Raw genomic sequence first — 15461 nt, 5'->3', positions numbered from 1 at the left:
AATCTGAGCCTTCGAGGAGGATGAGCGCTCCCTACATGACTCCTTCTGTTTCCCCTTCTAGAAATTGAAATATTACACACACATACACACACACACACACACACACACACACACACACACACACACACATATATATATATATATATATATATATATATATATATATATATATATATATATATATATATATACATATATATATATATATTTTTTTTTTTTTTTTTTGCCGCTGTCTCCCGCGTTTGCGAGGTAGCGCAAGGAAAGAGACGAAAGAAATGGCCCAACCCACCCCCATACACATGTATATACATACGTCCACACACGCAAATATACATACCTACACAGCTTTCCATGGTTTACCCCAGACGCTTCACATGCCCTGGTTCAATCCATTGACAGCACGTCGACCCCGGTATACCACATTGTTCCAAATCACTCTATTCCTTGCACCCTTTCAACTTCCTGCATGTTCAGGCCCCGATCGCTCAAAATCTTTTTCACCTCATCTTTCCACCTCCAATTTGGTCTCCCACTTCTTCTCGTTCCCTCCACCTCTGAGACATATATCCTCTTGGTCAATCTTTCCTCACTCATTCTCTCCATGTGACCAAACCATTTCAAAACACCCTCTTTTGCTCTCTCAACCACTCTTTCTCGTACCACACATCTCTCTTACCCTTTCATTACTTACTTGATCAAACCACCTCACACCACATATTTTCCTCAAACATCTCATTTCCAACACATCCACCCTCCTCCGCACAACTCTATCTATAGCCCGCACCTCACTATATAATATTGTTGGAACCACTATTCCTTCAAACATACCCATTTTTGCTTTCCGAGATAATGTTCTCACCTTCCACACATTTTTCAAAACTCCCAGAACCTTCGCCCCCTCCCCCACCCTGACTCACTTCCGCTTCCATGGTTCCATCCGCTGCCAAATCCACTCCCACATATCTAAAACACTTCACTTCCTCCAGTTTTTCTCCATTCAAACTTACCTCCCAATTGACTTGTCCCTCAACCCTACAGTACCTAATAACCTTGCTCTTATTCACATTTACTCTCAGCTTTCTTCTTTTACACACTTTACCAAACTCAGTCACCAGCTTCTGCAGTTTCTCACATGAATCAGCCACCAGCGCTGTATCATCAGCGAACAACAACTGACTCACTTCCCAAGCTCTCTCATCCACAACAGACTGCATACCTGCCCCTCTCTCCAAAACTCTCGCATTCACCTCCCTAACAACCCCATCCATAAACAAATCAAACAACCATGGAAACATCTCACACCCCTGCCGCAAACCTACATTCACTGAGAACCAATCACTTTCCTCTCATCCTACTCGTACACATGCCTTACATCCTCGATAGAAACTTTTCACTGCTTCTAACAACTTGCTTCCCACACCATATATTCTTAATACCTTCCACAGAGCATCTCTATCAACTATATCATATGCCTTCTCCAGATCCATAAATGCTACATACAAATCTATTTGCTTTTCTAAGTATTTCTCTCAAACATTCTTCAAAGCAAACACCTGATCCACACATCCTCTACCACTTCTGAAACAACACTGCTCTTCCCCAATCTGATGCTCTGTACATGCTTTCACTCTCTCAATCAATACCCTCCCATATAATTTCCCAGGAATACTCAACAAACTTATACCTCTGTAATTTGAGCACTCACCTTTATCCCCTTTGCCTTTGTACAATGGCACTATGCACGCATTCCGCCAATCCTCAGGCACCTCACCATGAGTCATACATACATTAAATAACCTTACCAACCAGTCAACAACACAGTCACCCCCTTTTTAATAAATTCCCATGCAATACCATCCATATATATAAATATATATATATATATATATATATATATATATATATATATATCCCTGGGGATAGGGGTGAAAGAATACTTTCCACATATTTCCTGCGTGTCGTAGATGGCGACTAAAAGGGGAGGGAGCGGGGTACTGAAAATCCCCCCCCTCTCCCGTTTTTAGATTTTCCAAAAGAAGTAACAGAGAAGGGGGCCAAGTGAGGATATTACCTCAGACTCAGTCCTCTGTTTTTAACGCTACCTCGCTGACGCGGAAAATTGCCAATATGTATGTTCGCTATGTGGGGCCTGGATGTGGAAAGGGAGATGTGGGTTCGGTGCATTACACATGACAGCTAGACACAGTGTGAATGAATGTGGCCTTTGTTGTCTTTTCCTAGCGCGACCTCACGCGCACCCGGGGGGGGGGGGGGAGGAGGAGGAGGAGGAGGAGGAGGAGGTTGTCATTTCATGTGTGGCGTCGTGGCGGAGGAAATGGATGAAGGCAGGATGTATGAATATGTACATGTGTATATATGTATATGCGTGTACACGTTGAAATGTATAGGTATGTATATGTGCGTGTGTGGGTGTTTATTCATATACATGTGTATGTGGGTGAGTAGGGCCATTCTTTCGTCTGTTTCCTTGCGCTACCTCGCTAACGTGGGAGAAGCAACAAAGTATAATGATAACGATAATAATAATGATAATAATAATAATAATAATAATAATAATAATAATAATAGTGATTAATAATAATAATAATAATAATAATAATAATAATAATAATAATAATAATAATTATAATAATAGATACGACCACACGCGCACATATACATATCAACATATACATACATACTCATGTACATCCAAACCTCCAACAGCCGGGATCGAACCCGGGACCCCTGTGCAACAGGTGGGAACGCTACCGCTAGGCTATGATCGCCCCTAATAGGGAAATGACTTCGAATACTATGTACTCGAATACCCTTCGTCTTACGTTGGTGAGCAACGGGGAAATGACCTGTGCAGACCCTGTTGCTCACCAACGTGAGACGAAGGGTATTCGAGTACATAGTATTCGAATAGTCATTTCCCTATTAGGGGCGATCATAGCCTAGCGGTAGCGCTCCCGCCTGTTGCACAGGGGTCCCAGGTTCGATCCTGGCTGTTGGAGGTTTGTATGTTCTATGAAGGTGCGTGTTCATATGCACATTATTCGTATACACATGCACATATTCATACTTGTTTGCTTTCGTCCATTTCTGTTGCTACCCCGCCACACAGGAAATGCCAAATGCTCTCAACCACACTCTTTTTATTACCACACATCTCTTTCATCCTTTCATTACTTACTCGATCAGACCACCTCACATCCACCCTCCTCCGTACAACCTTATCCATAGCCCACGCCTCACAACCATATAACACTGTTGGAACTCCCATTCCTTCAAACAAACCCATTTTTGCTCTCCGAGATATCGTTCTCTCCTTCCACATATTCTTCATCGCTCCCAGAACCTTCGCCCCCTCCCCTTCCCATCCGTGACATTTCCGCTTCCATGGTTCCATCCTCTGCCAAATCCACTCCCAGATCTCCAAAACACTTCACTTCCTCCAGTTTTTCTCCATTCAAACTTACATCCCAATCAAATTGTCCATCAACCCTACTTAAACTAATAACCTTGCTCTTGTTCACATTTACTCTAAGTTTTCTCCTCACACTTTTCTATACTCATTCACCAACTTCTGCAGTTTCTCACTCGAATCAACTACTAGAGCTGTATCATCAGCGAACAACTACTGATTCACTTCCCAGGCCCCCTCATCCACAACAGCCTGCATACTTGCCCCTCTCTCCAATACTCTTACATTCATTTCCCTAACCACCCCGACCATAAACAAATTAAAAATACATGGGGACATCACACACCCCGGAAGCAGACTGACGTTCACTGGGAACCAATCACTTTCCTCTCTTCCTACTCGTACACATGCCTTACATCCTTGTTAAATAATTTACACTGCTTCTAACAACTTGCCTCCCACACCATATACTCTTAGGACCTTCCACAAAGCATCTATATCCACCCTATCATATAGCTTTTCCAGATCCATAAATGCTAAATACAAATCCATATGCTTTTCTAAGTATTTCTCACATACATTCTTCAAAGCAAACACCTGATCCACACATCTTAAACCACTTCTGAAACCACACTGCTCTTCCCCAGTCTGATGTTCTGTACATGCCTTCACCCTCTCAATCAATAAACTCCCTTATAATTTCCCGGAAATACTCAACAAACTTATACCTCTGTAATTTGAACATTCATCTTTATCCCCCTTGCCTTTGTACAATAGCACTATGCATGTATTCCGCCAATCCTCAGGCACTTCCCCATGGTGCATACATACAGTGAATATCCTTACCAATCAATCAACAACGTAGTCACCTCCCCATCCCCCTTTTTAAATAACTTCCGCTGCAATATCATCCAAACCCGCCGCCCTGCCGGTTTTCATCTTCCGCAAAGCTTTCACTACCTCTTCTCTCTTAACCAAACCGTTCTCCCTGACCCTCTCACTTCGTACAACACCCCGACCTAAACACCCTATATTAGCCACTCTATCATCAAACACTATCTTTTTATTCTCCCTGAAATTTGATGATTCTCTCTCACCCGAACTCTCACTTGCCCTCTATTTCAACCCTCACAGTTTCTTTTGACCTCCTGCCACTTTCTTTTATACATCTCCCAGTTATTTGCACTCCTTCCTTGCAAGTATTGTCCAAACGCCTCTCTTATCTCTCTCACTAACTTCACCTCTTCATCCCACCATTCACTACCCTTTCTAATCTGCACATCTCCCACCTTTCTCATGCCACATGCATCTTTTGCGCAAGCCATCACAGTTTCCCTAAATACAACACATTCCTCACACACTCCCCTCATGTCATTTGCTTTTACCTTTTGCCATTCTACACTCAATCTCTCCTGGTACTCCCTCCCACAAGTCTCCTTTCCAAGCTAATTTACTCTCACCACTCTCTTATCCCCGACATTCTCTCTTCTCTTCTGAAATCCTCTACAAATCTTCACCTTCGCCTCCACAAGATAGTGATCAGACATCCCTCCCGCTGCCCCTCTCAGCACAACATCCAAAAGTCTCTCTTTTATACGCCTATCAATTAACACAATCTAGTAATGCCCTCTGACCATCTCTCCTACTCACACATACATACTTATGTATATATCTCTTTTTAAACCAGGTATTCCCAATCACCAGTCTTTTTTCAGCCGACAAATCTACAAGCTCTTCATTTCCATTTACAACACTGAATACCTCATGTACACCAATCATACCCTCAACTGCCACATTACTCACCTTTGCATTCAGATCACCCATCACTATAACCCGGTCTCGTGCATCAAAGCTGCTAACACACTCACTCAGCTGCTCCCAAAACACTCGCCTCTCATGATCTTTCTTCTCATGACCAGGTGCATAAGCACCAATAATCACCCATCTCTCTCCATTCGCTTTCAGTTTTACCCATATCAATCTAGAATTTACTTTCTTACACTCTATTACATACTCCCACAACTCCTTCTTCAGTAGTAGTGCTACTCCTTCCTTTGTCTTGCCTTTGCTCTTGTCCTCTCACCAACCCCTGACTTTACTCCCAAGACATTCCTAAACCACTCTCCCCCTTTACCCTTGAGCTTTTTCTAACTCAGAGTCAAAACATCCAGGTTCCTTTCCTTAAACATACTACCTATCTCTCCTTTTTTTGTCATCTTGGTTACATCCACACACATTTAGATACCTCAATCTGAGCCTTCGAGGAGGATGAGCGCTCCCTACATGACTCCTTCTGTTTCCCCTTCTAGAAATTGAAATATTACACACACATACACACACACACACACACACACACACACACACACACACACACATATATATATATATATATATATATATATATATATATATATATATATATATATATATATATACATATATATATATATATATTTTTTTTTTTTTTTTTTGCCGCTGTCTCCCGCGTTTGCGAGGTAGCGCAAGGAAAGAGACGAAAGAAATGGCCCAACCCACCCCCATACACATGTATATACATACGTCCACACACGCAAATATACATACCTACACAGCTTTCCATGGTTTACCCCAGACGCTTCACATGCCTTGATTCAATCCACTGACAGCACGTCAACCCCGGTATACCACATCGCTCCAATTCACTCTATTCCTTGCCCTCCTTTCACCCTCCTACATGTTCAGGCCTCGATCACACAAAATCTTTTTCACTCCATCTTTTCACCTCCAATTTGGTCTCCCTCTTCTCCTCGTTCCCTCCACCTCCGACACATATATCCTCTTGGTCAATCTTTCCTCACTCATTCTCTCCATGTGACCAAACCATTTCAAAACACCCTCTTCTGCTCTCTCAACCACGCTCTTTTTATTTCCACACATCTCTCTTACCCTTACGTTACTTACTCGATCAAACCACCTCACACCACACATTGTCCTCAAACATCTCATTTCCAGCACATCCATCCTCCTGCGCACAACTCTATCCATAGTCCACGCCTCGCAACCATACAACATTGTTGGAACCACTATTCCTTCAAACATGCCCATTTTTGCTTTCCGAGATAATGTTCTCGACTTCCACACATTCTTCAAGGCTCCCAGAATTTTCGCCCCCTCCCCCACCCTATGATCTACTTCCGCTTCCATGTTTTCATCCGCTGCCAGATCCACCCCCAGATATCTAGAACACTTCACTTCCTCCAGTTTTTCTCCATTCAAACTCACCTCCCAATTGACTTGACCCTCAACCCTACTGTACCTAATAACCTTGCTCTTATTCACATTTACTCTTAACTTTCTTCTTTCACACACTTTACCAAACTCAGTCACCAGCTTCTGCAGTTTCTCACATGAATCAGCCACCAGCGCTGTATCATCAGCGAACAACAACTGACTCACTTCCTAAGCTCTCTCATCCCCAACAGACTTCATCCTTGCCCCTCTTTCCAAAACTCTTGCATTCACCTCCCTAACAACCCCATCCATAAACAAATTAAACAACCAAGGAGACATCACACACCCCTGCCGCAAACCTACATTCACTGAGAACCAATCACTTTCCTCTCTTCCTACACGTACACATGCCTTACATCCTCGATAAAAACTTTTCACTGCTTCTAACAACTTGCCTCCCACACCATATATTCTTAATACCTGCCACAGAGCATCTCTATCAACTCTATCATATGCCTTCTCCAGATCCATAAATGCTACATACAAATCCATTTGCTTTTCTTAGTATTTCTCACATACATTCTTCAAAGCAAACACCTGATCCACACATCCTCTACCACTTCTGAAACCACACTGCTCTTCCCCAATCTGATGCTCTGTACATGCCTTCACCCTCTCAATCAATACCCTCCCATACAATTTGCCAGGAATACTCAACAAACTTATACCTCTGTAATTTGAGCACTCACTCTTATCCCCTTTGCCTTTGTACAATGGCACTATGCACGCATTCCGCCAATCCTCAGGCACCTCACCATGAGTCATACATACATTAAATAACCTTACCAACCAGTCAACAATACAGTCACCCCCTTTTTTAATAAATTCCACTGCAATACCATCCAAACCTGCTGCCTTGCCGGCTTTCATCTTCCGCAAAGCTTTTACTACCTCTTCTCTGTTTACCAAATCATTTTCCCTAACCCTCTCACTTTGCACACCACCTCGACCAAAACACCCTATATCTGCCACTCTATCATCAAACACATTCAACAAACCTTCAAAATACTCACTCCATCTCCTTCTCACATCACCACTACTTGTTATCACCTCCCCATTTGCGCCCTTCACTGAAGTTCCCATTTGCTCCCTTGTCTTACGCACTTTATTTACCTCCTTCCAGAACATCTTTTTACTCTCCCTAAAATTTAATGATACTCTCTCACCCCAACTCTCATTTGCCCTTTTTTTCACCTCTTGCACCTTTCTCTTGACCTCCTGTCTCTTTCTTTTATACGTCTCCCACTCAATTTCATTTTTTCCCTGCAAAAATCGTCCAAATGCCTCTCTTTTCTCTTTCACTAATACTCTTACTTCTTCATCCCACCACTCACTACCCTTTCTAATCAACCCACCTCCCACTCTTCTCATGCCACACACACACACATATATATATATATATATATATATATATATATATATATATATATATATATATATATATATATACATATATATATATATAATTGTGAACCTAACTCTATAATCCATGCATCTTCCTGAAGAATTCATGTCTAAAACTGTCCATCTTGGTATCTAGCATCACCTCCATTAATAATGCAACCTTCTGTTTCTGTACAATGAAACCCTATTTCCCTATTGCAATGTATAATTTTACGTGACACGTATCCATCTATCCATGGTTCTAGGTATGCAACGGTAAGCTATCTTCCCTCCTCCCTGCCTGAGTACAAGATGTAAGTGTAGGGCCACATTAGTACACTGTATTCCCTCTATCCTTCATAACTTTAAACAGTGTGGGGGCCATACCTCAGGGAAGAAGTCTGTGGAGAAGTGCTTGAAGAGAAGGTGCTCGTCGTCCGAGAGGAGTGAGTTCCAGTCATGGCGGAGGTTGAAGTCATGGTTGGTGCGGCCTGTATGCCGTTTGTTGATACTGATTAGGCGGCGGTGGCGCGGGTACACGCTGAAGAAGCTCCCTGTCGGGCAAAGAACGCCAGGTGTTAGTGGCTGAGGACAGTCGGCAGGAGGAGTGATAAGAGCGGAAGAATAAATGGACTGGAAGATGGCGAGCAAGATGAATACCAGATCAGCCGCCTGGATCAGTTGGGGAATGTGAGTGAGACTTAAAATGGCAGACTGTAAGGGCTGGGGAGGATACGGGTTGGAGGGACCCAAATGGAATGGTGCGTGAATCGTTAATCGCCACCAAAGCACATCAGGTTAAGGAAAATTCTGTTGACATGTGACGTACACCTTTGTAATCATACAGAAAAAGGTGATGTCTACCTGAAATAAAAAAGTTCTAATGAGCTATCCATGGCGAGAGCCCTTATACTGCGTACGAGAGTCCAGGAGCACACTCTCGCACGGTAAGCCAGGTACATGTGGCATCAAGGTTGACTGGGTGTGACAAAGGCTAGGTAGTGTGTGATCCCCAGAATGGAGTGTTAGTACCACACATCACCCTCTTTGTCTGAAGTCAAAGAGACCTCTACAGTTGTCGGACACGAGAGCTGGTTCCACCATCCCACTACCACCTCATACTACGTTATGTCTTTGGCCTTTGATCCTTAACGATCACATTGAAGACCAAATTGCCTACGACCATTGTGCCTAAGGAACTTGAAAACACCGCGATCCCTGGAATTTCTTCAAAATCGAACTCTCTTACGTTGAGCATAATAACACTTGAGTTGTCGATCAAATTCCTGCTTGAGCAATACTAAGAACTGAGACAAAGCGACTAATTACAAATTGCCTGACGACGCTCTGCTTCCAACCGTCAGAAATATTATTCATTTGACCAGGATGAGACTATCTGAAGACAACTTGAGTGACTTCCTTGAGTTCTTAAAATGAGCTGGATTAGAGACCAGCTGTCGATATGAGCTCAGTTAGAGCCTTGCCGACGATCTAAGCTCAGAGACTGGCCGATATTCTGAGCTTAGAGCACGGCCGACGGTCTGAGCTTAGATATAGCCTGCCAAAGATCTCAGTGAGCTCACAGACTCAAGCACACATGAGGAGTATTATAACTGTGGCTATGATCCATGATGTATCCTTCTGATACCTTCAGTTGGGGTAAACCTTGTCTCCTGAGCCATGACCAGCGGTGTTACCGATACAAGGGATACCATGACTATAGCATCTTCACATGGCCAGCAGTCTCCACAAGTCTTCCCAAAACATCATTAATGTCCACCATTATTTCAACTAGACGTGATATATCTATATGGTTATTTCTACCGCGGGTATTTCCACTGTCAGTCTACATATGAGGGCAAAATCAACTGCTGAAGTCACGTTCTGTCTACCTGGTTATGGGGACTCGCACAGTGAAGACTGCTGTCTGGTGGCGCTCCGTGCATGAGCAATACATGTGTGCCAGTATTTCCAGACGGTGTGTTATCAAGGCTTCGAGGACCCACCGACCGCCCTGCCCACATCACTAGCCATCGGCCTGTCCTCACTCTCCTGCACGGGTTGTTGGTCAGTTTTCTTCATAAAAAGATTGACGAATTTCCGAAAGAGGTTGTGATACTGATTGGACTAATACGGAAGTAACAGTTTAATAGTTTCATACCAGGTAAACTGGCTAATGAGGGCCTACATATTGTTACTTCTAATACATCAATGTAAAGAACCATATACACAATGAATGTGTATCACATCCTTTGCAGATATCATAACACTCACACAACATGTAAAATAGTAATGAATATAGACTATAGAAGAAAAGAACTGCATTAGCGAGGCAACCAACAAGAAGTCAAATTTATTATACATGATAAAACTATAAAAGGGTGACTGTATTGTTGACTGGTTGGTAAGGTTATTTAATGTATGTATGACTCATGGTGAGGTGCCTGAGGATTGGCGGAATGCGTGCATAGTGCCATTGTACAAAGGCAAAGGGGATAAGAGTGAGTGCTCAAATTACAGAGGTATAAGTTTGTTGAGTATTCCTGGTAAATTATACGGGAGGGTATTGATTGAGAGGGTGAAGGCATGTACAGAGCATCAGATTGGGGAAGAGCAGTGTGGTTTCAGAAGTGGTAGAGGATGTGTGGATCAGGTGTTTGCTTTGAAGAATGTATGTGAGAAATACTTAGAAAAGCAAATGGATTTGTATGTAGCTTTTATGGATCTGGAGAAGGCATATGATAGAGTTGATAGAGATGCTCTGTGGAAGGTATTAAGAATATGTGGTGTGGGAGGAAAGTTGTTAGAAGCAGTGAAAAGTTTTCATCGAGGATGTAAGGCATGTGTACGTGTAGGAAGAGAGGAAAGTGACTGGTTCTCAGTGAATGTAGGTTTGCGGCAGGGGTGTGTGATGTCTCCATGGTTGTTTAATTTGTTTATGGATGAGGTTGTTAGGGAGGTAAATGCAAGAGTTTTGGAAAGAGGGGCAAGTATGAAGTCTGTTGGGGATGAGAGAGCTTGGGAAGTGAGTCAGTTGTTGTTCGCTGATGATACAGCGCTGGTGGCTGATTCATGTGAGAAACTGCAGAAGCTGGTGACTGAGTTTGGTGAAGTGTGTGGAAGAAGAAAGTTAAGAGTAAATGTGAATAAGAGCAAGGTTATTAGGTACAGTAGGGTTGAGGGTCAAGTCAATTGGGAGGTGAGTTTGAATGGAGAAAAACTGGAGGAAGTGAAGTGTTTTAGATATCTGGGAGTGGATCTGGCAGCGGATGGAACCATGGAAGCGGAAGTGGATCATAGGGTGGGGGAGGGGGCGAAAATTCTGGGGGCCTTGAAGAATGTGTGGAAGTCGAGAACATTATCTCGGAAAGCAAAAATGGGTATGTTTGAAGGAATAGTGGTTCCAACAATGTTGTATGGTTGCGAGGCGTGGGCTATGGATAGAGTTGTGCGCAGGAGGATGGATGTGCTGGAAATGAGATGTTTGAGGACAATGTGTGGTGTGAGGTGGTTTGATCGAGTGAGTAACGTAAGGGTAAGAGAGATGTGTGGAAATAAAAAAGAGCGTGGTTGAGAGAGCAGAAGAGGGTGTTTTGAAGTGGTTTGGGCACATGGAGAGAATGAGTGAGGAAAGATTGACCAAGAGGATATATGTGTCGGAGGTGGAGGGAACGAGGAGAAGAGGGAGACCAAATTGGAGGTGGAAAGATGGAGTGAAAAAGATTTTGTGTGATCGGGGCCTGAACATGCAGGAGGGTGAAAGGAGGGCAAGGAATAGAGTGAATTGGAGCGATGTGGTATACCGGGGTTGACGTGCTGTCAGTGGATTGAATCAAGGCATGTGAAGCGTCTGGGGTAAACCATGGAAAGCTGTGTAGGTATGTATATTTGCGTGTGTGGACGTATGTATATACATGTGTATGGGGGGGGGGGTTGGGCCATTTCTTTCGTCTGTTTCCTTGCGCTACCTCGCAAACGCGGGAGACAGCGACAAAGTATAATAAAAAAAAAAACTATAACATTAACACTCACAAAGTTTCATTAAAAAAGACATTGAAATCCTAAGTGTCCTTCTGTAAGGTGACACATACCAGTTGCCACTAACATACACGTAAACTACTGTCACATATCATAGTATCAAGACAAAACCACATTAGTTGAGTATCCGGCAAGTGCAGCTTGGTGAAGTACTCTGCCTGTCTCGTAGTGACATTTAGTACCCTTCTGTGTCCTGGGAAGCAAACGGCGAAAATTTTTAAAAATAACCTTTGCTGAGAGTTCAAGTGATTTCTTCTGTCCTTTTCAAAAAGACTTTCAATATACAGGAGTCTCAGACAGGTAAGATATCATTCATGTTATATAGGAAACATTAAACTATTCTGGAGTACGTTTCAATAAACAAAAGATGATGGAAGAGCTACCCAAGTTTTTGTAATGAATATTACACATCCTACATATTTCTGTCACCATCATTACTGTAAGTCCCACCAATGGTGTTACTGTGAACACAAAATTCGTCATAACATTTCATGCAGTACAGTTAAATTCATATGATTAAATCTTAACCCACAATCAACGTTCTAATGTTAAGAGGACTACACCTCAACCCCTTAAGCAGAACCTTCCGATTCCTACTTATGATAGCTTAGCCTTTGACATGAGTGTTATGGGTCATGAAAAGTTAGGCTATCATACTCATGGGTCATACTGTCGTGTTCAAAAGGTCAAAATACACGCCTTTATCCTTGTAAGTTTACGAGTGGAACCTACCAATAGGATCTATTTTCTTTAAGAATATATATATATATATATATATATATATATATATATATATATATATATATATATATATATATATATATATATATATATTCTGGAAGGAGGTAAATAAAGTGCGTAAGACAAGGGAGCAAATGGGAACTTCAGTGAAGGGCGCAAATGGGGAGGTGATAACAAGTAGTGGTGATGTGAGAAGGAGATGGAGTGAGTATTTTGAAGGTTTGTTGAATGTGTTTGATGATAGAGTGGCAGATACAGGGTGTTTTGGTCGAGGTGGTGTGCAAAGTGAGAGGGTTAGGGAAAATGATTTGGTAAACAGAGAAGAGGTAGTAAAAGCTTTGCGGAAGATGAAAGCCGGCAAGGCAGCAGGTTTGGATGGTATTGCAGTGGAATTTATTAAAAAAGGGGGTGACTGTATTGTTGACTGGTTGGTAAGGTTATTTAATGTATGTATGACTCATGGTGAGGTGCCTGAGGATTGGCGGAATGCGTGCATAGTGCCATTGTACAAAGGCAAAGGGGATAAGAGTGAGTGCTCAAATTACAGAGGTATAAGTTTGCTGAGTATTCCTGGTAAATTATATGGGAGGATATTGATTGAGAGGGTGAAGGCATGTACAGAGCATCAGATAGGGGAAGAGCAGTGTGGTTTCAGAAGTGGTAGAGGATGTGTGGATCAGGTGTTTGCTTTGAAGAATGTATGTGAGAAATACTTAGAAAAGCAAATGGATTTGTATGTAGCATTTATGGATCTGGAGAAGGCATATGATAGAGTTGATAGAGATGCTCTGTGGAAGGTATTAAGAATATATGGTGTGGGAGGCAAGTTGTTAGAAGCAGTGAAAAGTTTTTATCGAGGATGTAAGGCATGTGTACGTGTAGGAAGAGAGGAAAGTGATTGGTTCTCAGTGAATGTAGGTTTGCGGCAGGGGTGTGTGATGTCTCCATGGTTGTTTAATTTGTTTATGGATGGGGTTGTTAGGGAGGTGAATGCAAGAGTTTTGGAAAGAGGGGCAAGTATGAAGTCTGTTGGGGATGAGAGAGCTTGGGAAGTGAGTCAGTTGTTGTTCGCTGATGATACAGCGCTGTTGGCTGATTCATGTGAGAAACTGCAGAAGCTGGTGACTGAGTTTGGTAAAGTGTGTGAAAGAAGAAAGTTAAGAGTAAATGTGAATAAGAGCAAGGTTATTAGGTACAGTAGGGTTGAGGGTCAAGTCAATTGGGAGGTAAGTTTGAATGGAGAAAAACTGGAGGAAGTAAAGTGTTTTAGATATCTGGGAGTGGATCTGGCAGCGGATGGAACCATGGAAGCGGAAGTGGATTATAGGTTGGGGGAGGGGGCGAAAATCCTGGGAGCCTTGAAGAATGTGTGGAAGTCGAGAACATTATCTCGGAAAGCAAAAATGGGTATGTTTGAAGGAATAGTGGTTCCAACAACCATACAGGTTGCGAGGCGTGGGCTATGGATAGAGTTGTGCGCAGGAGGGTGGATGTACTGGAAATGAGATGTTTGAGGACAATATGTGGTGTGAAGTGGTTTGATCGAGTAAGTAACGTAAGGGTAAGAGAGATGTGTGGAAATAAAAAGAGCGTGGTTGAGAGAGCAGAAGAGGGTGTTTTGAAATGGTTTGGGCACATGGAGAGAATGAGTGAGGAAAGATTGACCAAGAGGATATATGTGTCGGAGGTGGAGGGAACGAGGAGAAGTGGGAGACCAAATTGGAGGTGGAAAGATGGAGTGAAAAAGATTTTGTGTGATCGGGGCCTGAACATGCAGGAGGGTGAAAGGAGGGCAAGGAATAGAGTGAATTGGATCGATGTGGTATACCGGGGTTGACGTGCTGTCAGTGGATTGAATCAGGGCATGTGAAGCGTCTGGGGTAAACCATGGAAAGCTGTATAGGTATGTATATTTGCGTGTGTGGACGTATGTATATACATGTGTATGGGGGTGGGTTGGGCCATTTCTTTCGTCTGTTTCCTTGCGCTACCTCGCGAACGCGGGAGACAGCGACAAAGCAAAAAAAAAAAAAAAAGATTATATATATATATATATATATATATATATATATATATATATATATATATATATATATATAAACTGGAACTTAAGATTTCACTTTCAGGTAATAATGCCAAACCAAACCAAAGGGAGAGTTCTCGAGTCATCACAGTACGAAGTCTCGACTGGTTCTGACGAGCAGTAAACACTTTGCTCAAGACCTTGAGATTTCAAGTTGTGTCAGTGTGTAGACCATAGTATCAAAGTCGTGTATTCTTTCGTTTCTACAATAAGTGTATCACCACCTTCTACCTTGTTTCGATGAGTGTATCACCACCTTGTATCTATCTGTCTACGTATGGTATGTATAAACACACACAGTATCAGGGTGTATGTACCCCTGGAGGAGGTGGTGCAGCCAGGCAGGGTTGGTCGTCCATCCAGGCGAGACTAACGGTGCTCAGAGAGGCTACGTGGACCTGCTCCTCCCAGTCCGCTGACCACAAACCTAAGGAACGTAGGGAAGACGCCTCGTACGAGGAACACTGACGGTGTTCTGAGTAGGAGGAACGAGCCGGGCCAGGGCCAGGATGTGAG

The 15461-nt window shown here is 42.8% G+C and overlaps 1 protein-coding gene across 3 annotated transcripts in view; it reads right to left on the bottom strand.

Moving 5' to 3' along the window:
* Nucleotides 1-15461, bottom strand: part of LOC139765065 (FAD-dependent oxidoreductase domain-containing protein 2-like) — a 114212-nt gene that overhangs the window by 41554 nt on the left and 57197 nt on the right. For all 3 annotated transcript variants that reach the window (XM_071692173.1, XM_071692175.1, XM_071692174.1), the window contains exon 3: nt 8471-8637. In XM_071692173.1, coding sequence (XP_071548274.1) covers nt 8471-8637 — 167 coding nt within the window. The remainder of the gene's footprint in view (nt 1-8470; nt 8638-15461) is intronic.

The sequence above is a fragment of the Panulirus ornatus genome, chromosome 52 (assembly GCF_036320965.1).
Source record: "Panulirus ornatus isolate Po-2019 chromosome 52, ASM3632096v1, whole genome shotgun sequence".
In the NCBI taxonomy this organism is placed as follows: domain Eukaryota; kingdom Metazoa; phylum Arthropoda; class Malacostraca; order Decapoda; family Palinuridae; genus Panulirus; species Panulirus ornatus.
Note: the sequence above shows the minus strand (reverse complement) of the source record. Positions and strands in the feature narration are given on the sequence as shown.